At 47.4% G+C, this 27,453-nt stretch overlaps 4 protein-coding genes across 4 annotated transcripts; 1 reads left to right on the top strand and 3 right to left on the bottom strand.

Annotated features, from left to right (window-relative positions):
* Positions 1 to 156: 156 nt before the first annotated feature.
* LAJ45_10689 (uncharacterized protein) lies at positions 157 to 1,446 on the top strand (the record flags this gene model as incomplete). Its single annotated transcript, XM_046120206.1, has 1 exon — positions 157 to 1,446. The coding sequence occupies one exon, from the start codon at positions 157 to 159 to the stop codon at positions 1,444 to 1,446; it is 1,290 nt and encodes a 429-aa protein (XP_045966556.1).
* Positions 1,447 to 7,744: 6,298 nt separating this feature from the next.
* LAJ45_10688 (uncharacterized protein) lies at positions 7,745 to 8,494 on the bottom strand (the record flags this gene model as incomplete). The annotated part of the gene is made up of 2 exons (XM_046120205.1): positions 7,745 to 7,829; positions 7,899 to 8,494. The coding sequence occupies 2 exons, from the start codon at positions 8,492 to 8,494 to the stop codon at positions 7,745 to 7,747; spliced, it is 681 nt and encodes a 226-aa protein (XP_045966555.1).
* A 1,030-nt stretch (positions 8,495 to 9,524) lies between these two features.
* Positions 9,525 to 11,204, bottom strand: LAJ45_10687 (uncharacterized protein; the record flags this gene model as incomplete). The annotated part of the gene is made up of 1 exon (XM_046120204.1): positions 9,525 to 11,204. The coding sequence occupies one exon, from the start codon at positions 11,202 to 11,204 to the stop codon at positions 9,525 to 9,527; it is 1,680 nt and encodes a 559-aa protein (XP_045966554.1).
* Positions 11,205 to 11,403: 199 nt separating this feature from the next.
* LAJ45_10686 (uncharacterized protein) lies at positions 11,404 to 12,926 on the bottom strand (the record flags this gene model as incomplete). Its single annotated transcript, XM_046120203.1, has 2 exons — positions 11,404 to 11,781; positions 11,847 to 12,926. 2 exons carry the CDS (start codon positions 12,924 to 12,926, stop codon positions 11,404 to 11,406), a joined length of 1,458 nt encoding a protein of 485 aa, XP_045966553.1.
* Positions 12,927 to 27,453: the final 14,527 nt, after the last annotated feature.

The raw sequence follows: 27,453 nt of genomic DNA, 5'->3' as shown, positions 1-27,453 counted from the left end.
ATTTCTATCACAATATGCGGCCAGTATCTGAGTCATAAGAGCAACCAGATCAAGTTCACTCTTGCTTGAATCAATCCTCACCTTCGATCACGAGCATGTATCTACGCACAATTTCAAGGTGACTCTCTTCATCGCAGTGGCACATTAGTAAATCAGATGGCTTCAAACATTCTACGACTGGTCGGCTCTGCGCCGGATCAACATTTTCAACTCCTAGCCCTCCCCAACGAACTGATCATAGAGATTGCCCATTCAATCGATGCGAAAGACCTTTATCACCTTATGCAAACTTGCCACCGCCTCAACACTGTCCTAGCCTTGCGTCTCCACTCTTGTTTCATCCAGCATAAGGATAAGATTCTGTTAGATGCTTGCACACACAACACAACCACCCTTATACGACGAGCCATTGCAGTCGGCGCACGACCGGAGGTGAGGTTTCTCTTGAATGCATGCGGGCGGAACGACATCGAGGCCGTCATCATACTCCTCGATGAGGGTAAACTCGATGTCAACAGCTGCGACTGGCGGCAAAATGTTGTCGATTGCTGCAGTTGGCGCTATGAAGATATATACCCACTCCAGGTAGCCGTCCGCTGCGGTCATCCTATAATCGTGCAAGCTTTACTTTCCCGCGGCATCCGGATGAACGATCCTGATGCTTTACGTGGCAGCGGCGTCCGGATCAACAGGCGTGGAGGTTACAATTACCTCATGGGTGCAGTTGACAGCGGCGATCTAACGGTTCTACGGTTGTTACTGAAATACGGTGCGACCGTACTGGCACCGAACGGGTGGGCATACGATGATGCTCTCCGGCACGCAATATATAACCGACGAGATATGTTGCTGCCTTTTATCGAGCTTGGATATCATCTAGAACATGCCATATTCCAGCCCCGGACGGCGCTCTCGATCGCGGCGCGACTCGACTGTGTCGGCACAGTTAAATTGCTCCTGAAGAGCGGGTGTGACGCCAATTACGTCCAATGCCCCTGGCTTCGCACCCCACTTTCCGAGTGTTGTGCCGTGCGTGGAAGTATCGAGACAATGACTGCTTTACTCGAGGCAGGAGCGAATCCCGATGAACTGGATATGAACAGTCTAAGTTCTCTTCAGATAGCGATGTCTAGAGGGCACGTGGAGGCGGTACGGCTACTGATTAATTGGACTCAGCATTCGACACACCCTATTTGCTGGTTCCCAAAGCGGATTAGAAACCCGTGGTACCTAGAGGGAAGAGAAGAGTGCAAGAGAATCCTAGATGAAGCCGGCTTTAACACGGACGAACCCTGTCTTAGGGTGAGATGGAGGGAGTACAAGCAAATGCTATCGGACGAGAAGGAGGACCTGCAGAATGCGGAGGCAGTAGAGGAGTTACAGGAGGTGCAGGAGGTGCAGGAGGTTAGTGTAGTGGAGGAGATGGGAGTCAATGTCGAAGAATGATACATCATATTTGTCTTACTAGGGGATAGCTGTAATCGATCAGATAGTTCGGATTTATATGATATTTACACTCGCAAGAATTAGAACGTGAGATTGACTCCCGCTACCTATGTATCTCGACTAAGATCCGTGAACGTGGTTCTCTTGTGAATAGTTAACTACATATGCTGGTAACACACAAACCCACACGATACATACATGTATCTTCTCCATCCCCAGATCAAAGTTCGATCATCATTACAACTCTCTTTACTTCCCAGCCCACCAATACCGCACCGTCCCTCCTACACTCCACACGTAATCTTACCCTACTTACCCAAAGCCATCTTCCCATAGTCCAAATAAGTTCAAAAAAGCTTAAGGTTACTTGCATTGTGCACTTGTCTTAACTAACGAGCTTACTGTTCACTCCTATTTAGGTGACAGAGGGTTAACAATTTTCGTACACGGAATCAATCCGATTGGCTGAGAGCATCTGTCATCCGATTAGGAGGCACCCCACCAAAGGTTGGAACCAAACTCTTGCTGGGCAACGGAAGCTCTAATATTTATTTAATTCAAAAAGGTCTATATGTGTGTGTTATTGTAATATAATTTATTTGTCTTTATTTGTATTGTCTAATGGTATACGAATTTAATTGAACTATCCAAGAAGGGGGAGCGGAAGGAAGAATTGGAGGGTAGTATAGGTAGCTGGAGAGCTAGAGCTGAACGGAGCCGGGGGGGGGGGGGGGCGCGGTGAGAGGTGGTGGAGGTAGAAGGTGTTTTTTTTTGGGGCGGGGGGAGCGGTGGAGGGCGGGGGGAGGGGCGGGCTGAAAGAGTTCTCTCTATCAAATGCTCTTTAATATTAATATTCACCTAATATTCATAATCCAACATAATAACTCGCGGTCGCGAGCTGGCACACCCCTAGTTTGTATGTATGTGGATTCGGGTTCAATTTGGGAAGTGCCTGTTTGGCGGCGAAGAATAAAATTGGTAGCGAATAGATAGACGCTAGCTACATACGTAGTAATCACTCGGTCAACACTGCCCCAATTACAATATATAAGAAAGACAGCTTGTCATTACTTGATACCGAAAACCTCAAACCCGGCAGGAGTAGATCTGATTGAATAGTGTTTGATTGAGTATCCTTACCACTTCAATACGCCCAACGGCCAACACACCTCTAGCTGCAGGCGATAGAAACATAATTTTCCTACATATACATATATCTTCGGCTGGAATAGTAATACTTGCTAGATTAGATGAGTAAGGAGCTATTTGTCTATCTACAGTCAGGGTACAGAAGTTTTGGTAAATTTTGGTTGCCGGTGTAGCACGAAATTTGTATGGGAACACCATACAAAATCAGAAACACTCAAACCATGACTTTAAAAATTAGATCGCACACACCTGAAGAATGGACTTAAAATTCTAGAATTCTCTGTGCTCCATCTTGAGATAGTTCCCAACTGTCCTTGAAACTTTGGAATTTTTTGGATGAGGTTGGGTGGTTGCTTCGGGTAGCTAAACATGGCTACTTTGGCTGTAAAAAGGGTATATTACCAAAACCTCTGTCCTAGTACTATATCTATTGCCAGCTCGTATTCGTATAAATATACAGGGGTGTCTGCATCCCTGTAAATCGTTTGTAGGGGTAGTGGTACTTCCTGATGTAGTTATACCTACATGATATTCGGTGGTGTCGTTAACTCTTACTTTGGGGGGCGCTTTTCGGGAGTGTGGCCTTAATTGGGGTTCCTAAGGTAGAAATTTTTTTTTTTCTTTCTTTCTTTCTCTATTATGTGAAGAACGAGTGCGAGGCGGAAATTCGAGCTGTAATTTAGCAGTGGGTTAAAGTGCTTTAGCTTCGCAACTATTACTGCTTTGTTGATTCTTTTTGATTTTTTGTTTGCCCTTTTGTAGTTGGCTTTCTTGAAAGGTTATGGTCTATCTCAAGGGCTTGGCCTAGGGGGTGACTTCACACTACGGTTTATATGTAGGTACCTACAAGGTAATCTACAATACTCTACACATTTAACCGCTGTCACCCAGCCCAAGAAAACCCAGCAAACTAAACAGCTAACCAGCTAGGCTAGAACCACCCCTGACCTCGTAGACGCAGGTACGAACCCACCCGCGCCCCTCTCCCACAGCCTCCCCCAATGTAGCTATGCCAAGAATTAGGGTCAATGATACCGACTGCGACAAGGGTGGCTGACGTAAACATCCAGCTAACTAGCGGGTGGGTGGGTCAATGATCGACAGGGGTATGGTGGTTTCGGGCCACTTGCCGAACAGGTCGAGATTTTTCGGGAAGGGAGGGAGGCTTGGGTGGGATCGTGAGGTACCGATTGAGGTGGGGTTACATAGATGTAGGAAATGAGTGATGGGAGATGGGAGGGGTAGGATTACACGCAGCGGGGGTGCCTGGTTTTGGGTTTTGGTTTTAGGAGTGTACTTTGTGAGAGTGATGATCGGTCCTGGTCTGCCTTAATCCCCATTTAAAATTTGATTAACCGTGTAAGCAGGTATAATTTCGTAGCTTTATTTTTATTTTTATACAAGTAGAGGCCGCCAGGATCATCGGCGAAGGCGAACTACAGCTACATAACACATGTGCACGCTCTTCGTTTCACCTTCGCCGCTCTCTTCTGTCTTCAAACTAAGCGCGCCTAGGCTATAATGGTAAGATTTTGATCGACCAGAGACGGGCTTACAAGTATATATTCCCGAGATGTCTAGTACCAACAATTGACCCTAACCCAGTAATTGTTGGAACCCTAACCCTGTGTATTCGAACCTGGGTATTGTCGATCTCAGGCAAAACATACTTGTTCTAAATACAGAAGAAAGACATTTGAGTACTCTCGTATGGACTTGTGTGTTTGGGAAGAAAAGGGGAGGGGGGAGGGTGACGGCTCAGAGATGTTCAGTTGGCCTTATATAACCTTGACCCTCAACCTGGAATCGCCATATTGATGCATCGGGTGTTTGTGGCTTTGGGGGAATATTATTGATGGTTTTTCCTGATAGCCGGGTATTTCTAGGTAGGTATATTTAGTTATAGTTGATCGTCGATAGTTATATAGCAAAGCATTAGTATTAGTGGCTCCGTTTCTATTTTGGGATTGTTGTGTGGTAAGTACGCAGTGAGTGGATCGAACGTATCTAAATCTCCGAAAGTTTATAGATTGATCAAGCATAAAGATCGATCTCGAATTTCGCAGCCTTGGGGGTCGAAGATATCCGCACTACTAGCCCCGCTCACTCAGTCCAACCATTTTATCCCCACCGCCGCCCCCCAGGCCGCAGTACTCTCTCTTCAAACAACCCAACCGCTACGCACCTCCCCGAGCCCGACTACACACCCTAGAATTACCCGAAACAGCACCACAGTTATCTCCTCCGCCATAACAGAACACACACCTATATCTAAGCCTCCTCGTCAGGGTAGATGGCGGTCGTACAAAGACCCAATCTCTTTAACCAACCCAAAAAGACAGAACCTGCAGAATAACCGCCAAGACGGACCCCGTACCGAACGTGTGTGTACCTGCGTCTCGCGAACCCTGGAGAATTCAGGAACCGTATTAACAGCGCCTCAATGCCCCACCGGCTAAATGCGACAGACCACAATTACGATACGAGTATCTACCAGCTAGATGAGACCTTTGAGTTTATTTACCAGCTGAAAAGCTTGAGCTGTAGCTGTCTGTATATTATGTAAGGCACCAACTGCATCACGTTGCGGGGATTGCTTCGGATCGGATGCGTGGCCGGGGTATCCCTGTGTGCAGAGTAGAGTAGGTGCGGCGCTGTGTCCGTGCTGTTGAGGATGCGATACGAGCTGAGGGGCTATTGATAGAAGAGGCCACGACGCGGAGGAGGGGGGTGAGGAGGTGAGTCTTTTCAAGCGCCGATCTTGGAAGTGTAGCCGGCCACGGTGACATGTATAGGGTAGGCGTCGGGATGCATGCGATTCTCGCTCGGTGCTTGGAGAGACGGCGGTTTCGGAGGCTTTCTAAGTTCGGGAAGTGCACGACTAGGGGTGCGGGTATCCCGAAACTAGGCCTCCCTCCGGTCCTCCTCTAGTCAGCTCCGAGTACTCGCCGGTGAATGCGAACATCTCAGTGCGCAGCGAGGTACAATATCAATACAGATATGTACCTCTGCGGCGGCGGTGTTATATATATACACATGGTGTTTTCCAGCCACTGGTTATCTTGTACTCTCAACCCCGAGATATATAAAGAAGAAATAGTGACTTCCGAGTTTAGTATTTGGAACGGGTTTGGGGAGCGGGAGCGGACTTGACCGATGGGGAATGGTGTACGTAGTGTTCTTCTGGGTACTGGGTGGGGATGTTGGGATCGTGGGTTTAGTTGAGGTACTAATTGGAGCCCGCTATATCATAGCTCCCGGCTGCGGAGGTTATCGGTAACTGTCGATGATCTGCTAGTTGCATCTGTTCGCCGTCGTTTGTGATAACTCCAGCTTCCTCCAACATCCGCCTCCACTCTACGCTCTCGCGATTGCCCTGGCCGGACCCCGACATGAACCTTTATAGTTTCCAATACTTCTTCTCGCTCCCCTTTTAGAGCCTCAGTTCCTTTAATATTATTTGTAATGGAGAATATAGGAATATTTAACCCTAACCCTGAGTATTCGTCGTGGCTTTTTTTTTTTTTGTTTAATTCATTAATTGCATGCAACTTTACAGTTATGGCAATACCCCTGAACTATCCCTTCTCCTCCACCTCCTCTCACATATTTCTGACATAGGAAAACTCTCCCGAACTCTTTTTTTATTCTATTCCTCGTTTCCCGCATCTTTCAGCATCCCCCACCCGTACCCTAGTTCCCTTCTCTCCTCTTCTCCATTCTCATCTTGTCCGTTCCTTTCATATCTCCATTTGACAAATTGCTTCCAGATATTTGTAGCTGCTTCAATACCGCTTGCCTTCCAAAGGAGTTTAACAACCGTATTGTGCTCTTTGAAGGATTTACGGGTTTCGGCCGTTGCATCGCATTCGGTGAGTATGTGGGTTACACTTTGCTCCCCTTTGCCGCATTCGCATTCGGCACTTTCGATCTTTCCTATTCTTTTTAGGTATCTGTTGATGGCTATATGGCCTGTCTATTCGTCGTGGCATAGAACAAGACAATTTTGGGAGATATTACCTACGGCTACTAGAGGTCTTGAGAGAGTGCTCCGAGTCTTTACAAATCTGCTCTAGGTGTGGAGGTGTGGACGTGAGGTAGGCCGGTATTTCTTGCGGCGGAAAAAAATGAATTTTGAATGACCCTATCGTACATAAAAACGCGTGCTGGGATGTGGTACCAGAAGCCGCGGTAATCGGCTGTTCGGGTTTGTAGAAGGAAAGTTCTTTGGGAAGTTGTTTTTAAGATCGTTTTTCACTATGTGTATTCCATGTGAAAGTATGAATAAAGGTGTACACCGGGAAGTTGGGGAGGATATTAATCAAAGTATTGGAACCCTAACCCTGAAGGCGGTTTATCTTTTTTCTCTCTCTTTTTTTTGTTTAATTCACTAACCCTGACGGCGGGTATTAAGTAAGGATGTGATATTCAACATGAGGTATGGAGGAACTGGTGATATATCCACGCAGGGAAGTTCTGAATCTCATTAGCCACGGGGTGCATCTGAATACTTTCAATATTATGCGTGCGGCCGGCACATCCGCCTTGCTCTAATGAGACTTCTGCTGCTTAGCGCTTGTTCTTCGATCGAGGCTCTTCGTATCGTGTCCTAGATATTCAGAGCTATTGTATCCTGTCTTGGAGCTTGTGTCGGTCGGCTTTTGACATTGCTTAATCCCAATAGATCACCCGTCTATACGGCCGACATAAACAAAATAGGGACTATTATTTCATTCTACGGAGCAACAAGATGGTGCAATTTCTAAAACAAATCGATAAGTGGACACAGTACACACTCGTATGTCTCATCAATTTGATCACGAGAGGTTTACCCGAAGAGTTATATACGTAAATATCATTCTGTGCACAATGCCTCTACTTAATGCACAAGCTAGCCCATATACGTCCATAACTGATCGATACGCTGCTGAGTTCTAGAGCTCTTTTATTGCATCAAACCCTGGGCCGAGGGTCGAGGTTAAGAGTTATTAGCAGCATGATGGGTAACGCAAGCCGAGTGATAATACATGATGGAAAATAATCAGATGAAAACAGAGATGGGTAGGAATAAAGGAAGAAAAGGGGGGGAGGATTTCAAGTCAAATAACTATCAAGCTCAATCTTTAGTGACAGCAGTGCTTGCGCAATTTTACGGATATATCGGGGTTGATGATAGTTGGTAGTGCTTTCCGCTGAAAGTTTTGACTAGCCAGTAACCCGCCGTAATAGCGAAGCTTGTGGGTCAATGATCAGCAGGGATGGCTCCGGAACATCTGCCAAACACGTATGCGTACGGAACTAACCCTAACACCAGCAGCCTTACCGCCTCTACATCTCCCCTACACATCGCCAGCTGAAGCGGGGTCAGATCATACCAATTATACAAATCGACGTCTGCTCCCGCCTCCAGCAACACCGTCATCATCTCAATATTCCCACACCGCTTGCAGCACTCGTGAAGCGGAGTCATCCCGTTGCATCGCTGTCTCTGATTGACGTCCGACCCATGCTTAAGCAGCAGTTTCACCGTCGAAATACAACCGAATCGCACTGCAAACCCCAGAGCAGTCCGGGGCATAAACCTACTACCTTCGAGATGGAATCCACGCTCGACAAAAGGCACCAACAACTCCCGTGCGTGAAACATTGCGAAAACGACGGGGTCAAAAAGGAACGATCTGAAATAAGTGGCCTCTCGGAGGTACGGCTTTGCACCGCGGGCAAGTAGCACTTCTATAGTTTCTATGCGAAAGGCGCGGGTTGCCTTATCAAGGGGCGTCATTGGTCCGTAGTTATAGGGGGTTATATTGGGGTCGATGGGAGCGCCGTTTGTGGAGACTGCGTGCTCGTCGATGAGCGCAATGACGACGGCGGTGGCCTTCCAGCCACATGCGCTCATTAGGTGTTCTGTTTTTGGCCTTGCACCGGCTGCGACGGAGACCCGTAGTTTGGTGGTGTTGTTTTGAGAACAAGCGTCGACCAGGATCACGTCCTTGCGCTCAATGAGAAAGAATGGAGAGGGGAGGCGAGGATGTTGCAGAGAGAACGACTTGTTCTCATAAAGTGAGAGAGATCTTGCAGAGCGAGAGGGTGGGCGATGTCGAGGATCAGCTCGGTAGGAAGGGCGAGCATAGGGCAAGAACTGACTGGTGGAAGGCCACCTGCTGGGAGTGACAAGGTCAGTGGGGCGATGTTAGTTTCAGTCAGTATTCCCCGATTCTAGTTAATGAAAGGTTTTTGGAAGCCTGAGTACTGGAGAAGGAGTGGCTTTGGGTTCGGTCATCTCGCGGGGAAAGAATAGATGGTTGTGAGTCACACCAGATAGTTAGCACACAATGGTCATTATCATGCAGAGCGCCTGACCTGCAGATGCGATCTGGACCAATGAGACTTAGACCATAAATATTCAGGAATCAACCCACCTCCTTTTGTCGAGACGATACAGAGAGTAATCAAATAACCAAACTGGATAAAACCTCCCCCAGTCCGCCCTTTCGCGGCGCGGCGCTATACCTCGGTATGTTTGTCCGTTCTTCCTTTATTCCAATATTCATGTGTTTAGTGGACGTCCTATTTATTCATGGACTATTCCTAGAGCTCTCAGGTTCCAGTACTTGACCCTGCAATTAGGCCGTTCATTCCAATTCAAGACAATCATTTGCACTGCTGGAGGCACTGGCTCTGGCATGGTGGGAGGGAAATGAACTCTAGGTCTGAAACTTCCTGCGGAATAGAACTGATCAGGTCTTTAGTTACAATTCTCTGTTGCAAGACGAAGGCGGACTTGAAAGGAAAAATAAAAAAGGGCAAGATTCATGTACACATTTTTCTCAGAGGAGAGATATGACAACGGGAAAGTGAAGGCTATATGAGAATAGGAAAGTAATTCCAGAACACTGCCATAAGTAGGAAATAAGAGAATCAGCATGTCAGGCACCCGTATGAATGAGAGGAGCCCAGACAAGTGAGGACATCGGCATTTCCTCCCTCAGCCTTGCTACCGCTCCGTGCAGTGCCAAGCTAACCTTCTCATGCGCTACATCACCCTCCTCCATCTCGCTATTCAACAATGCACTATAGAAATCTGCAGCGACCTGCATACATGCATCATCCTTCGACTGCCAGAGATTCGCCACCACATGCGTGAATCCGGCAAGCTGAAACGCACTTACAAGGTGTACAGTTTCATCATCGAGGTTAGTTGCTGTATTGTCTGCAGTGCTGCAAGCGGAAAGGTATGCTAGCTGTGCGCGTTCGATATGCGCGTCCGATATCGCCTGAATGGTCAAGTAATTGGCGACCGGGTTGTCTGAATCGCTGGAGTCAATGAGTATCAAACTGCTCTTTGGTCGGTTCTTCCTGTCTGACATTCCGTGGCAGGTGAAGTGGACCACGTCGTAGTCTGGGAGAGTCTCTAGGACCTCGGACGCCTTGGGTTGACTCAGAATGGTTAACTCCAATTTCTGGCCTACTATCTTGTGAACTGAGGAGGCCTCGAGCTCAACGCTGGGAAGAGGAGCATGATTTGGGGTGGTTCGCATTGTGGCCAAGAGTATCTTATGCTTGGGTGTTCCTGCTGCATCCTTTGACCTTAGGGTGAATTTACTCTGACGAGCATATGCCAAAGCTTTGATAGTCGGGATGTATGAAGAGCAAACTCGACTCAGGGTATTTCTCGTGCACCCTGGCTTATATATACCCGTGGCATGAAATGAAGCTATGCTCATTTCTCCTGTCCCAATCCACCAGATTCGAGGAGGGGAGGTAGTGTTTTTCCGCTTGGACCTAGCGGGTAACACCTTCAGTCGAAGACTCTTGAGGACCTCCTCAACGGCAACGTTCCACAACCAGCGTAATATCTCACACAATGTTTTATTCCTACTGGCAAATGTCCTCACAAGTCTCTTGAGCAGCCCGGGTAGTTGGCTCATCTGTGACTTCATCTCTTTGTGGATCAGTTTTGGGAGTGGGATAGAAGTGATAGCTGATCTGGTGACTATGATCGCATCGCTCCTGATCTCAGTACAATTGACAACCACAATAGTGCCGCCCTCTGCAGTCTTACACATACTCTCTGCTATTGAGGGCAACAGAAATCCTCTATATTGGTGGATGGCATGGATATCGGCCAAGATGCGGTTAAACTGCCCCATTGCATCCTTCCGTCTGGCGAAAGCAATTTCTGTATCGGAGGTTTTCTCTAATGGGGCATTGATTTCCATCTGAAGGATAAGAAAATCTTCCAATAGTTTCGGATGCGTAAGCTTCAACTCCATTACATCACTTCTCGTGTCGCTGATATGACCCGAGAGAATCCCTCTTCCTAGTTCTAGGAGACTAAGGGCGTGTACCGTACCCTTCCCCGCCTCGAGTGCAGCGGCCACGGCTAGCGTTGAGAGTCCGTATAGATCTCCCAGAACCTTTTGTTGGTCATCTCGTTCAAGGGACCTGGCCAGACTCATCTTCGTCATTAGTTGAACCGCATCTTCAAGCATCGAGCTTGCTTTGTCCCACGAGTTCAGGGATGGAAACAACTGTACTGCACGCCGGGCAGCGTTTATACGCTTAAGTGGTGGGGCCTGAAGACAATTCCAGGCACCAAGATACATAGAGTGTGCTCGTCTCCCGTTACTAAGGGAGTTGGAGAGATTGTAGCGAAGAACGAAGGTGTCTGCTAGATTGATCAACAAGTCTGCAAGATCTGGATGATCAAGTGGTATATGAACCAGAGCATTCTCCCCATGATCGATGGCGACTTCTAGATCTATTACCTGTTCCTTCTGCACAAATCTCCGCTCGAAGAGTGTACTACTTGAATCTCTGGGGCAGATAGGGATCGTCATCCGATGTCAACCTGGCCGCCTCCTGGGCATAGCCGATTGCTTCATCCAGGAGGTCATTTATCTGTTCATCGTGTGCTGATGCTGTACTGGACAAGCACCCGAAAAGCAAAATGGCGCTCAGGTTACTGAGAATGGTTCCCCGCGTACGACTGTTATCAGTGGTAGTCACCAAAGCTGCCTTCGCAGTACGAATGGCTGCTTCGAGATCTACCTGCTCCCCGAGGCGCTGGTATCGACCATAATAGTGGGTGCTTAGATTATTTAAGCGTTCTTCGAGAGTAGGACTGGTCTCAGGAGTAGCCTTTAAAATCTCTTCAGAGTATCCAATCGCTGCTTCAAGATCCTTCAGTGCGCCCAAACGGTGGTACCGAGAGTCCGCAAAGACACTAAGAACACTCAAACAAATACCCGACGACGTAGATTATTATGAGGAGTAGACGCGAGTGCGGTTTCCGCTTGGTGGATAGCAGCCTCAAGATCATCAACCTTTCCGAAGCGCTCGTACCTAAAATGGAACCCCTCACTTAGAGCAATCGGTCTTTCGACCTTACGTGGGTGGTCCGGGGGTGTTTCCACCTGAGCGTTGTGTGCATAGGATATGGCCAGATTGAGGTCCTCGATGTCCCCGATGCGATCAAAACGTGCCCGATGGCGGTTACTCAACACCATCAGTCTAGACGCGAGGAGTCGATGGTTGGCAGGGGTCGCTTCGACCAACGCCTTTGCATATGTTAGGTACTTTTCAAGATCTGTGACGTTCCCTAGAGCAAGGTAACGGATATGGTAGCGATTGGTTAAACCATTGATTCTTCCAAGGCGGTTTGGGTAGCCTTTTGGCATGGCTGTAAGGACACGTTCAGAGTGCCTGATGGCAGTTTCGAGGTCATCAAGTCCTCCGAGTAGTTTGAAACGATCTTCGAGGTAGGTGCTGAGATTATTTAACGAGCTTATATACTGAGCATCATTGTTAAGGTCTCGACCTTCGGACACTATACAGGCCTGTAGCAAGCCAATTCCTTTATTTATATTCGATCTCGCCGCTTCGAGATAATTTTGGTCCAATGTGCGAGTGTAGCGAGCATACAGGCAGCTGCTCAGATGGTCAAGGGCAATAGGAGTGTACCCTTGATCACTATCCTCCAGTGTCGATGCTTCCACTGCAGCCTGCCCATACTCAATTGCTCGATTCAGGTGACCCATGTCATCCAGTCGCTGGTATCGTGCATCATAGGGATTACTCAAGTTCCCCAGTCGTCCAGCAAGACAATGGTCACTGGGGACGGTGACCCTTACAGCTTCCTTGCCGTACTCAAGTGCAAGGTCAAGATCGGCAAGCCTTCCATGGTGATCATACCGGCGCCCAAGGTAGCAGCTCAGGTTGCTTTCCATTGTAGGGAGGTTGGGGTAGGTAGATGAGAGGCTGGTGTCAGATAATACAATGTTCAGCACTGCCTCAGCGTTGATTATCGCTGTTTCGAGGTCGTCCATCCCCCTGATATTTGGTAACGGTCATAGGATGTAGTGCTAATGTTATTCAATCTGGTGATTTTATCCATTGGGGACTCGGAGCTTGGAAGCACTACCGAGTTTGCTGAGCTTAGTTTGCAACGATGAGACAACGAGGTGATATGAAGTAGGGTGACCTACTATTCCTTTGTTCATTATTTTCAGGGGTTACCGCTGGTATCTCTTGTGCCCTTTTGTGGTTGTCGTGTGCATGGGTGCCCCTAGGCTCGGTAGCAACTTCAGGTATCTTGGGGATTGCATAATTCCCAGCAGTATTGTTAACGCTGGGATCTGGAGCAGGGGCTTACACTCCCACTGGACCGCTCTGACGTTTTCGCCTCCTTCCTTTCCGAACTGCGGCGAAGAGTCTATCGAAGGAATGGAAGATGGGATCGAGGCAACACATTGGGCTTCCATATAGATGCGAAGAATAGAGTGGGTGGGACTATCTGGCGCTGTGTCAGTATTTTATTCGTATCTGACTGCACATAAGCGCTCTTCCCCAACGCTGCATCCCGAGGGAAGAGAGTGAAAAGAGGGGGGGGGGGGGGGGTTGTATACACGCTCTTCTTCAGTTCGGTACATAAACGGAACGGTTGAGGTTGTAGATATTTTTCTCCGAAATAAGGTGTGATTTGATGATATGGAGGAGGATTATTACTAGCTAGCTGTTGGGGCTTAAGGTTTGTTCACGGAAGCGCTTCGCATCGAATGATCATTGGGCCACGTGGTTCATCCATCTAAAAATTCGCGTATCTCAGATACGTTAGAAAGGTTTAGGATGAGATAGTGTTAGTGATATATACATTCCCTGTGAATAGATTGATCAACCAACGGCTTATCGTAACATCGATCCCGACAGGAGCGACAAATGAAAACTCGACGCATCCCGGGATAGTTGCTCTGGGGGTGAGGGCATGCTTAATCAGGGACAGAGAATCCGAAAATTCTACGCACCGGGTATACTCTATTGCAAGTCCATCCTTTTAATTCTATCCATAGGAGCAGTTCTATTAGCCACCGCTATCCCAGGTGAAGCCTTCAGAAGTGTGAAGGATATTCAGAGTCACCACAGCATGATGTCGACCCCCATACATATAGTAAGACTGATAGAGAACAGCATAGTCAATCAAATCCGTTATAGTATGTTACAGAGAAATGAGCAAATAGGCGGGAGTGCTCTATATAATTAGATCCATTACGGCTATAAATATGGTATGACCTCCTTCGGTTGCAGTTGAAGAGGCTTCACTATCCATAGAAAAGGTGACATGAGTTCGATGCACACAATAGACTATAAACAACCACTCTAGATTGTTAGAATTGTGTTCCGAGCCTAGCAGCTATGTTCTAATACTCATACGAGTGTCAGTATATATGTCAATATGTAGTCATATAAAGACTGTTCTAGGCACAATATTCTTGTATGAATAAGGGCTTTATATGCCCTCTCTATTATAGTTAAGCAAACAAAAATTGAGAAAGTCACAGTGTTCGGCATTTATTATTATTTATTATTCTTCACGACCATTTATTTCCAGCTTAGAATGCAATTACTGAATCATGCAAAAAGAAAAGATTTTCCAACATAGATGTCGTCAGATGGACCGAGTGACAGGCCATGAACCAGAAATAGATCGCAAAATGTGGTATAAACGTATCCGCCGTATTAACAAACCCTCTTCCTTCATGCCTCAGTGAATAAATCATAAAATGATCGGCATATGACTCCCAATCTAATTGACGACTTCCTGATATTGACTTTTCAGCGACAATATAATTACGAATATGTATGACAAATGAATCAGTAAATGTATGAGTAACATTATCGGTGAAGGAGTCAGTAAACACCTTAGTAACATTATCGGTAAAGGAATCAGTAAACTCGTACATTGATGTTGTATGAAGAAAAAAATAATCATCTATGAGAATTAAACCTATAATTTTTGGTTGAGTAACAGCATATATTACCAGGTAGGTAATCAATTGATATAATTGTTTTATGATGTTAAGGCCCGTTCGGAAATCAAGTGGTTATCTGGAATGTCTAAATATTATAGTCTTCCGCATCGTCACTAGGAACGTCTCCTATTGGTTACAGCGCATTACATGTATTTCGGATATTAATTGCATATCATGATTCGATAAAAACTACGCCCGAGATGGAAGTTAACTGGTATTTAAAGGAGTGTAGCTGTTGCAATTGCTGGATATGAAAGAATAAACACTGACAAAACTGCAGCCATAGTTTTATACAAGTGGTTTTGTTATAGGAACTATGGAACACTGTTCTAGAGGCTTAGGACAGTGAGGAATACGAGTGACAGGCTGTGATGCGAGGATGGTCGGGTAACGGAAGGACAAGCATAGAAAGGTATTGGGTAGTGTGGGGGCATGCGGTGTTACCACACTAGTCCCATACTATTATCACGGCACGCTTACTATGGGGTGTCTCACCCGAAATAGAATAGGAAGCGGGGTTTACGGCTGTAGGCTGTTCTACTTAGGGAAGTAGGTCTAGGATAATAGTATGGTACAACCCGATGACTGGCAATTGCAAGGTTCATGGCTACGTGTCGGAATTAGAATGGAGGACGGAACTATGCGGGGCCGCTTTCTATCTGGGTTATCTTCGGGAGCATTATCTTATTCTATTATCGTTGTGTCAGTTAGTATTAGAAAGCGGGCCTTGGAATAGGTCCCAAACATGTATAAATAGGGCTTGATTCTCCGAAGACTTGAGGGTATCATCAACCACCAAGTCAAGGGAATCCGGTTTACAATATCATCAGTTTAAACGCTACAGAATTATCGCTTAGCACTGGCTATTTCTTCAAACACTATATTGTACCTTATCCCTAACTTTTACTCTTTATCTATCGCGTACACTACCGAAGTCTCGATAAGACAACTAGTCGCTTAAACCAATACTCTGAGTATTTTGCTTAGTGGCGGATAGTGACCGTGCTCTCAGTAGAAGAATAAGCGCTTAGTCTATTAGAAAGACCAAGGTACTATATGCACCCCCGAGTGGCAACAGCAGCCATCAACAACTACCTTTGCGCTACATCCTTCATCTTACGAAGAGGAAGCGCCGAACATCTATACTGCGGATACCTCCACTACACAGGTTTCTTCGCAGAAGCAGGAACTACCGTCGCCTTCGAGGAACACGACCCCGAAATCCTCAACTACCCAGAACTTTTACCAATCGAGATTACTCTCTCCCAACAGTCTTTTGGACTTGCTCACCCAGTCCCCTGGTGCACCGCTCAACCCTGGTGTAGAAGGCAACCACAGCTCAAACTCGAGCAACTTAGCAATGTCAAGGGCTCATCAGCAACGATCGGAGGAAGACTACAACATGGAGAGCTCAATCGCCTTCAGAGATCGAGGTATATTGGAAACCCAGGCGAAGAGACGCCACAGGAAAGAGAGAGATGTGCCGATAGGCTCCCTCTTCGCATCGACGAGGCAGGAAGAATCATATGGGCAGGCGAGGAGGCGGCAGGCAGACCCCGGGGAGTACTCCCCATACGTCACCCCCATCAGAGAGAGATCCTCTACTCAGAGGCCCTCGGTGCCTCGGGTAATGGACGAGGACGAGGATACCAACATGGACGTGGAAGAGCGACGAGTGGAGAACCCTTTTGACGACCTCATTGGGCAAGGAGTACAGCAACAAGGGGCCCCCGTGGTGCAGCAGCTCAGCCGCGGGATCGAGGAATTCAGCATGCACATACGGGATATTCCCATCCTCAGGGAACTCACTCGTCAGCAGCAAGAGTATACAAACAAGATCGTCGAGGACCTCCACGCCAAGTTCGCTGGGGACAGAGCCGAACGCGACAATCAGCTCAACCGGGTCATGGCTCAGCTACGAGGGGCATCCACCGCCGCTACTAGCAACCTCGGTCAAGTCCTTGGCAGATCGTCGAAGCAACTAGGGCACATCAGGAAAGGCAGGAGCGACAGGATCAGCACATAAACGCGCTGACCAACTTCGTCCAGCAACTCCCAAAAGATGGCCTGGTACAGCTACCCTCGGAGGTTACGGCTGCCCTCGAGAGGATGGAGCGGGACAGACAAGCTGCGATGGAAGACCAGTTTGCAGGTACGAAGAAGAACCTGGAGGAGATTATCCAGCAAATGTGGGTAGCAGCCAATAAAACGGCAGCAGCCCCCGAATGCTCAGGAGGCGGCGGCGTAGTACCCCCCCCAACCTCCACAGAACCCCCCCAGTAATTCCGGAGAGAGACCGAAAGGATCAGGGAGCCAACCCCCCGTACCCCCCCACTCTGAGGCAAGAAGCCAGCGAAGCGAGCAAGGAGGCAGCTGAGGAAATGGCAATAATGGCAATGGCGGGAATCGCGGAAGGCCTCGAGACCCATCCCCCTCCGACTCATCCAGCTCCTCAGATTCAGAGGGCGATCGCTGGGCACGCGAACGAAGGCAAAGGAGACGGGAGGAGCGAAGGCGCCGTAACAGGCAGCAAGAGGTAGACCTCATGCACCCTCCTCGCGCCACCCTGGGTGATACGCCAAAACAGGCAAAAATCTCCTTCTCCCGAAAAGCCGACGAAGATGTGCGGCACTGGATCGACCAAATGGAAGTCTTAATTGAACTTCAGAGGAAGGTCCGGTGGGACGACCAGACCAAAATCCTGTGGGTATCCCTGGAACTAACCGGGAGTGCGGCAAAATTTTGGCGAAACTTCGTGGAACGATTATCGGTTGATCCCAGCATCGGGACGTGTGAGAATTTCAAAAACGAATTACGGATCCAATATGACCATCGAACAAGTCAAGAACAAGCCAAACAGAAGATGGATAAGCTCCGTCAAACTGGCATGATCGATGACTATATCAATGAGATGCAGAATCTGGAATGGGACGCGAAGGTCGGACCCATCGTAATGAAATCCATGATCCTAACAGGATTAAACTCCTCACTGGAACAACGCCTCTCAAACGCGATCGAAGAACCAGAAGAATCCGCGGAATGGCTAGCCAGGGTTAGGAAGGTCGGACGTAAGGATCACGAGGTGAAGGCCCGAAAAGAAATCTTACGTGGCAAGGATGCTGTGAAACCTCGTGAGGAAAAATCGGAACGGCGAAAATCGCGCAACGCCGCACCTCGGAAAACTTTCCCCGCGCCAACACACAACTCCAAGCCCTCGGAGGACTTAGGTGTCAACAAGGACGAGAAGGAGAAGTGGCAAAAGGAAGGAAAATGTTTCCGCTGTGGTAGAGATAACCACTTCGCGAAAGATTGCGTGGCGATGAGTAAGGTCAGGTTAACCGACCTGAAGAGGAAACGGTATCCTTCCGGAGGAAAGGACCAAGGAAGGGAGGGTGAAAAGAAGCGAAAATTGGGCCCCCAGAATGAGGCTTTTAGGGCAAGGATTAGAAATTTGGAGGATCAAAATTGATCGCGTATTTCTATTTTTCGGTATCTCATGTTGCGTTATGGTTTCCTTCTATTTTTTTTTGGTTACGGAAACAAAAAGCTTTTATGTATTACGGTTATTCTTATCGGTTGGCTACGGAATTTCCTATATTTGTTTTGTTACACGCGCGGAAATTCAATTCTCTTTATACACACACTGAGGATGGGGTTACACCCCGAAACGCCCGGTGCGTAAGTGTTGTACCATGATCTTCATCAAACACTCGAACTCTCTATATAAACCCCCTCACCCCGCGCTCAACAAGAAAAATCATCGAACCAACCTATATCCAAGACCAATACCAAAAACCTTCTATCAAACCAACTCGAACATGTCTTTCAACACACAAGAAACTCGCCTCAAGATCGAGATCTCTTGGGACCACCCCGCAACTAGTACCAAGCTAGTCGCAACAGTCAATGCACTCTTAGACAGTGGCACTGAGGACTGGATTATGTCCTGGGACTGTATCCACCGTGCGAAAATACCCACTCAACCTCGACCAAAGCCTCTCATCATCAGACAAGCCGATGGTACCCCTATGCCTAACTCCGGCACCCACACCACACAACCTCTTACCCTCCGCATCGGCAACCATCTAGACAGGGCTATCACCTGTGAGGTTGGCTCGTTTGCAGGGGAGGACCTCGTCATACCACATCGATGACTCAAGGAGCATCAACCAACCATTCATTGGGGACGCAACAGTGTTAGCTTCCATAGTAACAACTGTATAGTCAAGAGATGTTTCGTATCAGTCGAGGACATATACGATCAAGACCCAGAAGAGCTGGTCATCAGGCTGTTGAGGGCGTCACCCAAGAAGCAGATGACGATCGAGCGACACCCCTTTTGGGCAAGGGCAGCGGTAAACGAGGCTCTCGTTAGTGCTATACCGGTGGAGTTTCAGGAATATGCCGACGTGTTCTCCAAGGAAGGAGCCGCTCGACTACCTGATCACTCTGAATGGGATCATACCATTCCTTTTATGGAAGGAAAGCAGCCGCCGTGGGGACCTATCTATTCGCTCTCCCCACCGGAAGATAAGGCACCCCGGGAATATTTGGATGAAAACTTGCCCTCCGGCAAAGTAGTCCCCTCCACTAGCTTAGCAGCGGCACCCGTCCTGTTCGTTCCGAAAGCTAATGGCAAGCTTCGATTATGTGTCGACTTTCGTGGCCTGAATGGAATCACAATCAAGAACCGTTATCCACTGCCGCTCATGAATGAGTTGGTCGACGCAATGAAAGGAGCACTCTACTTCACGAAGATAGACATGAAAAATGGCTATAATCTGATTAGAATTGCTAAGGGCGGGGAATGGAAAACAGCTTTCCGAACGAAATACGGCCTCTTCGAATATAGGGTAATACCTTTCGGCTTGACGAACGCTCCTGCGTCGTTTCAGGTCATGGTCAATACCATATTCAAGGATCTTCTAGATCAAGGCATAGTAGTCTACTTGGATGACATCTTAATGTATTCAAAGACTAGAGAAGAGCATACGACTCTTGTACGAGAAGTCTTGGAGCGACTGCGACGACACCACCTATACGGAAACCTCGAGAAAACGGAATTGTATCAACAGGGGGTAGAATTCCTGGGATTTATACTATCAGGAAAAGGGAACCGAGTATCATCAAAGAAAGTCCAGGCGATCGAAGGTTGGTTAGCCCCAACCAAGGTCAAGGAACTTCAGTGTTTCCTCGGGTTCGCCAATTTCTTAAAACGGTTTATCCACCGAAACTCTGAGGTTTGCAGACCTATTACCGATCTCCTGAAGAAAGGTTCCGTATGGAAATGGGGCAGGGAACAGCAAGACGCGTTCGATGAGCTCAAGAGGAGATTCACGTCTGCTCCAATACTCCGACACTATGACGAACACCGCGAAACAATCATCGAAACTGACGCGAGTGACTGGGTCGAGGCCGCAGTACTCTCTCAGGTGTTCGAGGACGGTATTCTACATCCGGTAGCTTACCACTCTCGCAAATTCAACGAGGCAGAAGTCAACTATGAGATCTACGAGAAGGAGATGCTCTCAATAGTGTCTGCTCTCTTGACTTGGAGACACTGGCTGGAAGGAACGGACATCCCTATCCAGATACATTCAGATCACCAAAACCTGCAGTATTTCACAACGACCAAGAAGTTGTCGAGAAGACAAGCCAGATGGGCCGAGAAGAGAGCACCTTTTCGCTTCAAGATTCATTACCGACCAGGCGAAAAGAACGGCAAGCCAGATGCACTTACAAGGCGTCCGGAGTTCGCAATGGAAGGGGGAGTAATGCGTGAGCAGCCAGTAAAACAGCTACTCAGCGCAGAACAGTTTGTCAGGAAATCACGGACCAGCGTAGAAACTGGGTCCGAAGTGATTGGCAACCCCGAAGGGGAATGGAATCAGTTGGATCAGTGGTACGACTTACCGAGCGTAGAGCTGCCTCAGCCACTACAGGGTTGGTATGAACAGGAAAGATGCTGGGTTCGGAGGACGGTTCCGGATGAACATCTCCCTGACTCAAACCTGGAGATCTTTGGACCACCAGAGGCTGCTATCGTAAAGGTAGAGTCTGCCGCTGAATGGAGTCCCGATTCGAATAACCCCACCAAAGATGGTCGATGGGTAGTACCAGGCTACGCGGTCAAGCAGGTCATTGAGGAACATCATGATCGACCCGTAGCGGGGCATCTAGGAGGAGATAAAACCCTTGAGTTGATCGATAGGAACTACTGGTGGCCAGGAATGTCCACAGATGTAGCCAACTTCGTCAAGACTTGCGATGTATGCCAGAGAGCCAACCAACGTCGGAGACACTTGTCACTCCCTCAGCCCCTACAGTTAGCCACCACACTCTGGACTGATATCTCGATGGATTTCGTAGTAGAAATGCCTAAAGAGAAATCAGGATTCCGTAACGTATTGGTAGTAGTGGACCGTTTTACGAAAATGGCTCATTTCATTCCAATGACGGGAATCAATGCGGAACAGACCGCTAACGCATTTGTTAAGGACATCTGGCGTTTCCACGGACTTCCCAGAAGCATTGTCTCAGACAGAGGAACGCAGTTCGTGTCAGCATTCTGGACGGCAATCACGGAGAGATTGGGGATTCGTAGGAGACCCTTCACCTCATTCCATCCGCAGACCGATGGCCATACAGAACGGACCAACCAGCATATGGAAGGTTATATTCGGGCCTACACGGCAGGGACAGGCAAGAAGTGGAAAGACCTATTACCTATCTGTGAATACGCCTACAATAATGCGAAACACACGTCAACGGGGCATCGCCGTTCTACTGCAACTATGGCTTTCACCCCTGAACAGACTGGCCTACGGATGCAGAGATCGAACGATGGGATACCAGTGGAAACAACTACTTGGACGAGATCATTACGCCTCATGAGTTAGCGAGAGATACGCTACAGAAGACTTTCGTCAGGATGGCGTCAAAGCCAGGACCAGCAGCACAGCGGTTCACTGTCGGTCAAAAGGTCTTGCTGGATACTCGGAACCTGGGAGGATACTCCAAGTGGTCAGACAAATTTACAGGACCATTTGCAGTCTCAGCAGTAGTGGGCAATCGGGCCTACCGCCTCGAACTTCCGGTAGAATGGAAGGTTCACGACGTCTTTCACGAGATGCTGCTGCGACCCTATCGCGAGGACCCGGATCCCACTAGGCAGCAAAACACACGGAAACGACTGGCAACACCCGAGCCACAGGAGGCATTGGTGGACGAGAACTTCCAGCCAACCTTGAACCTACGACCCCATACACGAAGTCAGGGCCCAGCAATCGATGACAAATGGGCTCGCAAACGACAACGGAACAGGTGGGACTAAGCTCGATACCTTTCCCTACTCTATGACTTTTCCCACAGGGTTTTTATCATAAAAGAGTTTTAACGGTCGAGGGCGACGTCTAGGAAGGGGGAGTAGTGTTACAGGAACTACGGAACACTGTCCTAGAGTCTTAGGACGTTGAGGAATACGAGTGATGGGTTATGATGCGCGGACGGTCGGGTAACGAAAGGACAAGCATAGAAAGGTATCGGGTAGTGTGGGGGCACGCGGTGTCACCACACTAGTATCATACTATTATGACGGCAAGCTTACTATTGGGTGTCTCACCCGGAATAGAATAGGAAGCGGGGTCTACGGCTGTAGGCTGTTCTACTTAGGGAAGTAGGTCTAGGATAATAGTATGGTACAACCCGATGACTGGCAATTGCAAGGTTCATGGCTACGTGTCGGAATTAGAATGGAGGACGGAACTATGCGGGGCCGATTTCTATCTGGGTTATCTTCGGGAGCATTATCTTATTCTATTATCGTGGTGTCAGTTAGTATTAGAAAGCAGGCCTTGGCATAGGTTCCAAACATGTATAAATAGGGCTTGATTCTCCGAAGACTTGAGGGTATCATCAACCACCAAGTCAAGGGAATCTGGTTTACAATATCATCAATTTAAACGCTACAGGATTATCGCTTAGCACTGGCTATTTCCCCAAACATAGAAACCTACCTCTACGCCTGACTACTCCCTCATTATTTGCCTTTTTTCTTAAAATCCACCTCAACACCTACCTCTTGCCTACATTAACCAATCCATACTTATTATCCAGTTATGTGTTTTGACACCTATTCTAAAACTAAATTCATGTTCCAATTTGAAGCAGCACCAAAGTGGTGCTTTAATTAGTACTAAGTCAAGGTCTGATTAACACTAAGATATGAGAAAAGTAGCATCATATTGATGCTCAAATTGACATCAAATCGTTGTGTAAATTGATAACAAATCTAAACCTGAATTGACAACAAATCAATTCTCAAATTGAAATCGGATGTCTGACTAAATTTAAACATCTAAGAAATTAATTAGGAGCCAGGTACACAGGCACATCGGGTTCACACCTAGGTAGCCTTTGCCCGGTTTACGGCTGTCGCTAACACATTTCGCTGGCAGAATGTGGTCACTCGGCAATCAGTATATAGACTAGGATGGTAATTCCGCGCAAATGTCACGTATATTGATTCAGCTTATTCATGAGTAAACAAAATGCGTAGATTGATGATGATCTCGACGATTCGCCTGAAATACCGTTATGCTTATCTACCGTGTATCATGAGAGAGTGAATGCTCAAATGACGGCACACTTGACCACCGTAATGTTATACAAGGGTAAACGCCTATTTAATACTGATTTAGACGATTAGGCTTAGATAGTTATATGCCTATGTGCGGTATATGGCACATCATGAGTAAATGCTCTATGTAAAAGCGGTACAGTTCAGCATCGTATTCGAACATGTTGGTCTCAGGTCGATGATGTATTCGTCAGCAGGCTTGGCATATGTCAAATTGTACCTCCACCTCCTACTCGCTAGAATGGCCGGTACATGGAGTAAGGGGGTAGGCAAGCTCACGTGCTTCCAGCATTGCAACTAGTATCAATCACAACGGCATATTTGAACCATAAGAGGAACCTGACAACTAATTAGGAAATGCCAGTGTACAGCTACCAAATACATCAACTACGCCTACTGCAGGAAATAGGCCACGCCTTGGATGACTCTATCAGGCCTATCTAGGGCTGTAGCGTCATCCTGCCCTACTACTCTTCTACAATGACTAGTTCCAGCGTGTAATCATTACTTTTTATGCCTAATGAGACAAAGAATTTAGGCACCTCACCCAATTATGTCAGCCCCAAGGTTTTGGGACGGCTATACTGCAGGGACATATATCACCCATACTTCGTACCAGAGAAAGGAGTGTAATCTACAGACCCCCTGCGTCGACCCCCAACTTCTTTATATTCTGCCGATATTACGTGCCAATTTGGGCGCACATGCCCAGCATCGGAAAAAACAATGAACCGCCAAGACAAACTTGTAGAAATAGGGCATTGCGACATCGGTTATGTATGGAATTACTCATGTATAAGGGATGACTCATAGAAGGAACAGGGATTCAGACAAGGCTTAGTGTCAGGGATTATGTAATCAGGGGATCACGTGGTATTAGAATATCTGTATATATAGAGCGCTCAATCACCCACATTGTCGCTGGAACTTCAGCGGCGCAATAGTATCTTCTTCGCACTACAAACACATCCTCCCTCAAGGTCACGTGTTCAAACCACATTCAAGTCATTTTCTCCCACACTCCAAACTTCAAAACTGTACATCGAGACGTACTGATTCATCTTTTGCGGCGAGAACCTCATCTTTTGCACCCAAATACTCACCTTTTGATCGTCCTGCGCATCCCGGAGCTCTAAAATGTGATCTGTAATCTTTTGTAGCCTAGTATGCGTCCCAAATGTGACACCTCGTCTTTTGACATCGCGCGGATATGATATTCTGCCTATGTACTGTCGCCAATACTAATACGGCTAGCTAATGACGTCAGATTTGACGCTTCTCAACACCTCGAGGATTCACCCAAATCTCTACACCTACCTACCTCGCCTCCTACCTCGCCTCCTGCCTCAACTCCCACCTCGCCTCCTACCACACCTCCTACCTCAACTCCTACTTCACCTCCTACCTCGTCTCCTACCTCAACTCCTAGATACGTATTTACCTTCCTCTGGATTTTGGCGCCCTTAGTGACACCACTCCAGGAAGCAAATCGAGTCCTACCAGTCAAGGAATACTGGAGGATTTCGACTCCTATCAGGCACCAAATACTGGACGATTTCGACTCCAAATACTCCACGATTTCGACTCATACCAGTCACCAAATACTGGATGAATTCGACACCTCCCAGGCTCCAAATCCTGCAGTATATTGACGCCGCTGCTGAAGATGCTGGAGGTAAGAATATCACAGTATATCGATCCCGCTGCGTTCAGCTCGGTGGGCAACTCTATGGGGAGCCCGGTGGGTGGGCAGATCAGCGGCGAGCTCAGCGTGCAGCTCAATGGTCAGGAAGGGGGGGGGGGGCAGGAGTAAATGGAGGTAGGTGGGTCGCGTAGAAATGTACATAGAATTACGTGAACATATGTATCAATAAACGTTACATGTGTGCGGAACTATTGTCCTAGTCTAGTCCTTAAGCGGACAAAATCTATGCAGGTCTGGACCCAGTGTTCGTTTTGGGGTCAAAAGACAAAGTCTTTGGTCAAAAGAAGAGTTCGCGAAGAAAACGGGAGAGATGTTCATATTTTCTCATCGAGACAATGTCATTTTGCGCCGTGGCGTATCGATGCAGGTAAGAAGACTTCTGGTGCACCTGGTACGCCCGATAACGCCTGCTTTGTCTGGGTTCGTCGAACCGAACTCAATGCTTTGCTGATAAGGCAGGTAGCGTGTTAGCGGAGGTTGACAACGATAAGCTCTTTTAGTGGTTTCAGAGAGAAGAACGCTCTATTATTAGCTCAACGGGGTACTTATACTGAAATTCAGGGAAAACAGCAATATTGCATGCTACTAATTGCTACAGATCCGATTATATTGTGTATTCTCAAATGCTGTTGATTGGCAGGTAGAGCTATTAGAGCTATCGGTCCTATCTAAAAATCAAGATTGAATAAGCGAAATTCGGTGTAAACTTTGTTCCTGGAATTGGCTTATTTCATGTTTATTTATGCCAGATTCCTGTATCAGGCTTTCCAAAAATTAATACCTAAAAATTCATTACTTCGGGATTTGACTCATTGATATTAGTAATCAATATCCAGGGCTCGGTTGAACTCTGTTACTGACTCCTGCGTGGCAACCAATTCACCCTACCAAATTCTTCGCCAGTCAATGCCCAGTTCAATACAAAATGTAGGAGTATTAGATTATATGTTAATAAAAAATCTACTATCTACTATCTTCTACTATCTTCTAGTATCCACTGAAATACACTTTCCGCTGATTGGTGCAGCCTAATTGGTTGACAGCGACAGAGGTGCTTTTGGCGGTTTTCCTGCCTTCTTTCCTGCTGGCATGACCCCCAGAATCCTAACCCTGGCGAACTCCCAAAAATAGCCTACACAACGGAACACTTTATAATTACATAATAAATATAATTATTAAAATAGTCAACTATGAGCAGTGGAAGGTGGAGGAGGGGCGGGACGAGCAGTGGAGGGACAAGAGGGGGGGGGTGTGGAGCGGTGGAGGTGGAGAAAAGGTGAAGAGGAGGCGGGGGAGTGTTATAGGGGGAGGCGAAGGAGCGGTAGAGGTCATTGGGTAGAAATAGTACTGGAGTGGTAAAGTTAACTGGCCCGGGTGCTGGCACTAATCTGAGCTTGAATTAGAGAATGTATATATCCGAGTTGGAACTGGCACTGGAGCTGGCACTGGAGATTGGAAAATGTATAAATTGCAGCGAACATTAGAGCTGGCACTAGAGCTGGCACTAGAGCTGGTATATATTGGAGCCATCACCGGAGTTAGTTTGGATCTGGCATTGGAGCCTTAACTGGCACTGTAGCTGGCATATATCGAACCTGCCACCGGAGTAGGAATTGGCACTGGCATATATTGGAGATGGAGTATACTATTGGAGCTGGCACCGGGGCAGGCATTGGGCTCGGAGCTGGCGTCAGAGTTGGCATTAATTCTAGCCCGCATTGTAGCTGAAATTGGAGCTAGCATATATCGGAGCTAGCATCCGGCATTGAAGCGGGCATATGAGTGGGCACCGTGGTTGCATTAGAGCTGGCACCGGAGCTGGCATATATTGGATCTGGCACTGGACCTGGCATTGGCGCTGGCACTGTACCTGGCATTGGGGCTGGCAGAGACGAGATGTCTGATAATCAACGGATTAAAGAAATGGCTCGCTATAGAAGTATTTGGACACAGTGGGTGCGCGTGAGAACTGGCCATGAGAAGGCCAATTCAAAACTAATCAACTGTTGGAGATGCCTCAATATTACTATAAGGAAATGGGAGAGAATGTGACCTCGCGGTTGCGGGGTGGAAGAATGCTAGTATTACATGTACGAAGACAGATTCAATGGAATAATCTTTCTTATGACGTGTGCAGTTATTACAAAAGGGAAACCAATGTTTTCTTTGCTTAACGCATCTTTCTGGCTGTGATATTAGGTACA

Source organism: Morchella importuna (assembly GCF_003444635.1).
Source record: "Morchella importuna strain M04M26 chromosome Unknown Morimp01GS049, whole genome shotgun sequence".
Taxonomy (NCBI): Eukaryota; Fungi; Ascomycota; class Pezizomycetes; order Pezizales; family Morchellaceae; genus Morchella; species Morchella importuna.
The sequence above is the reverse complement of the archived record's forward strand: the minus strand, read 5'-3'. Positions and strand labels throughout refer to the sequence as shown.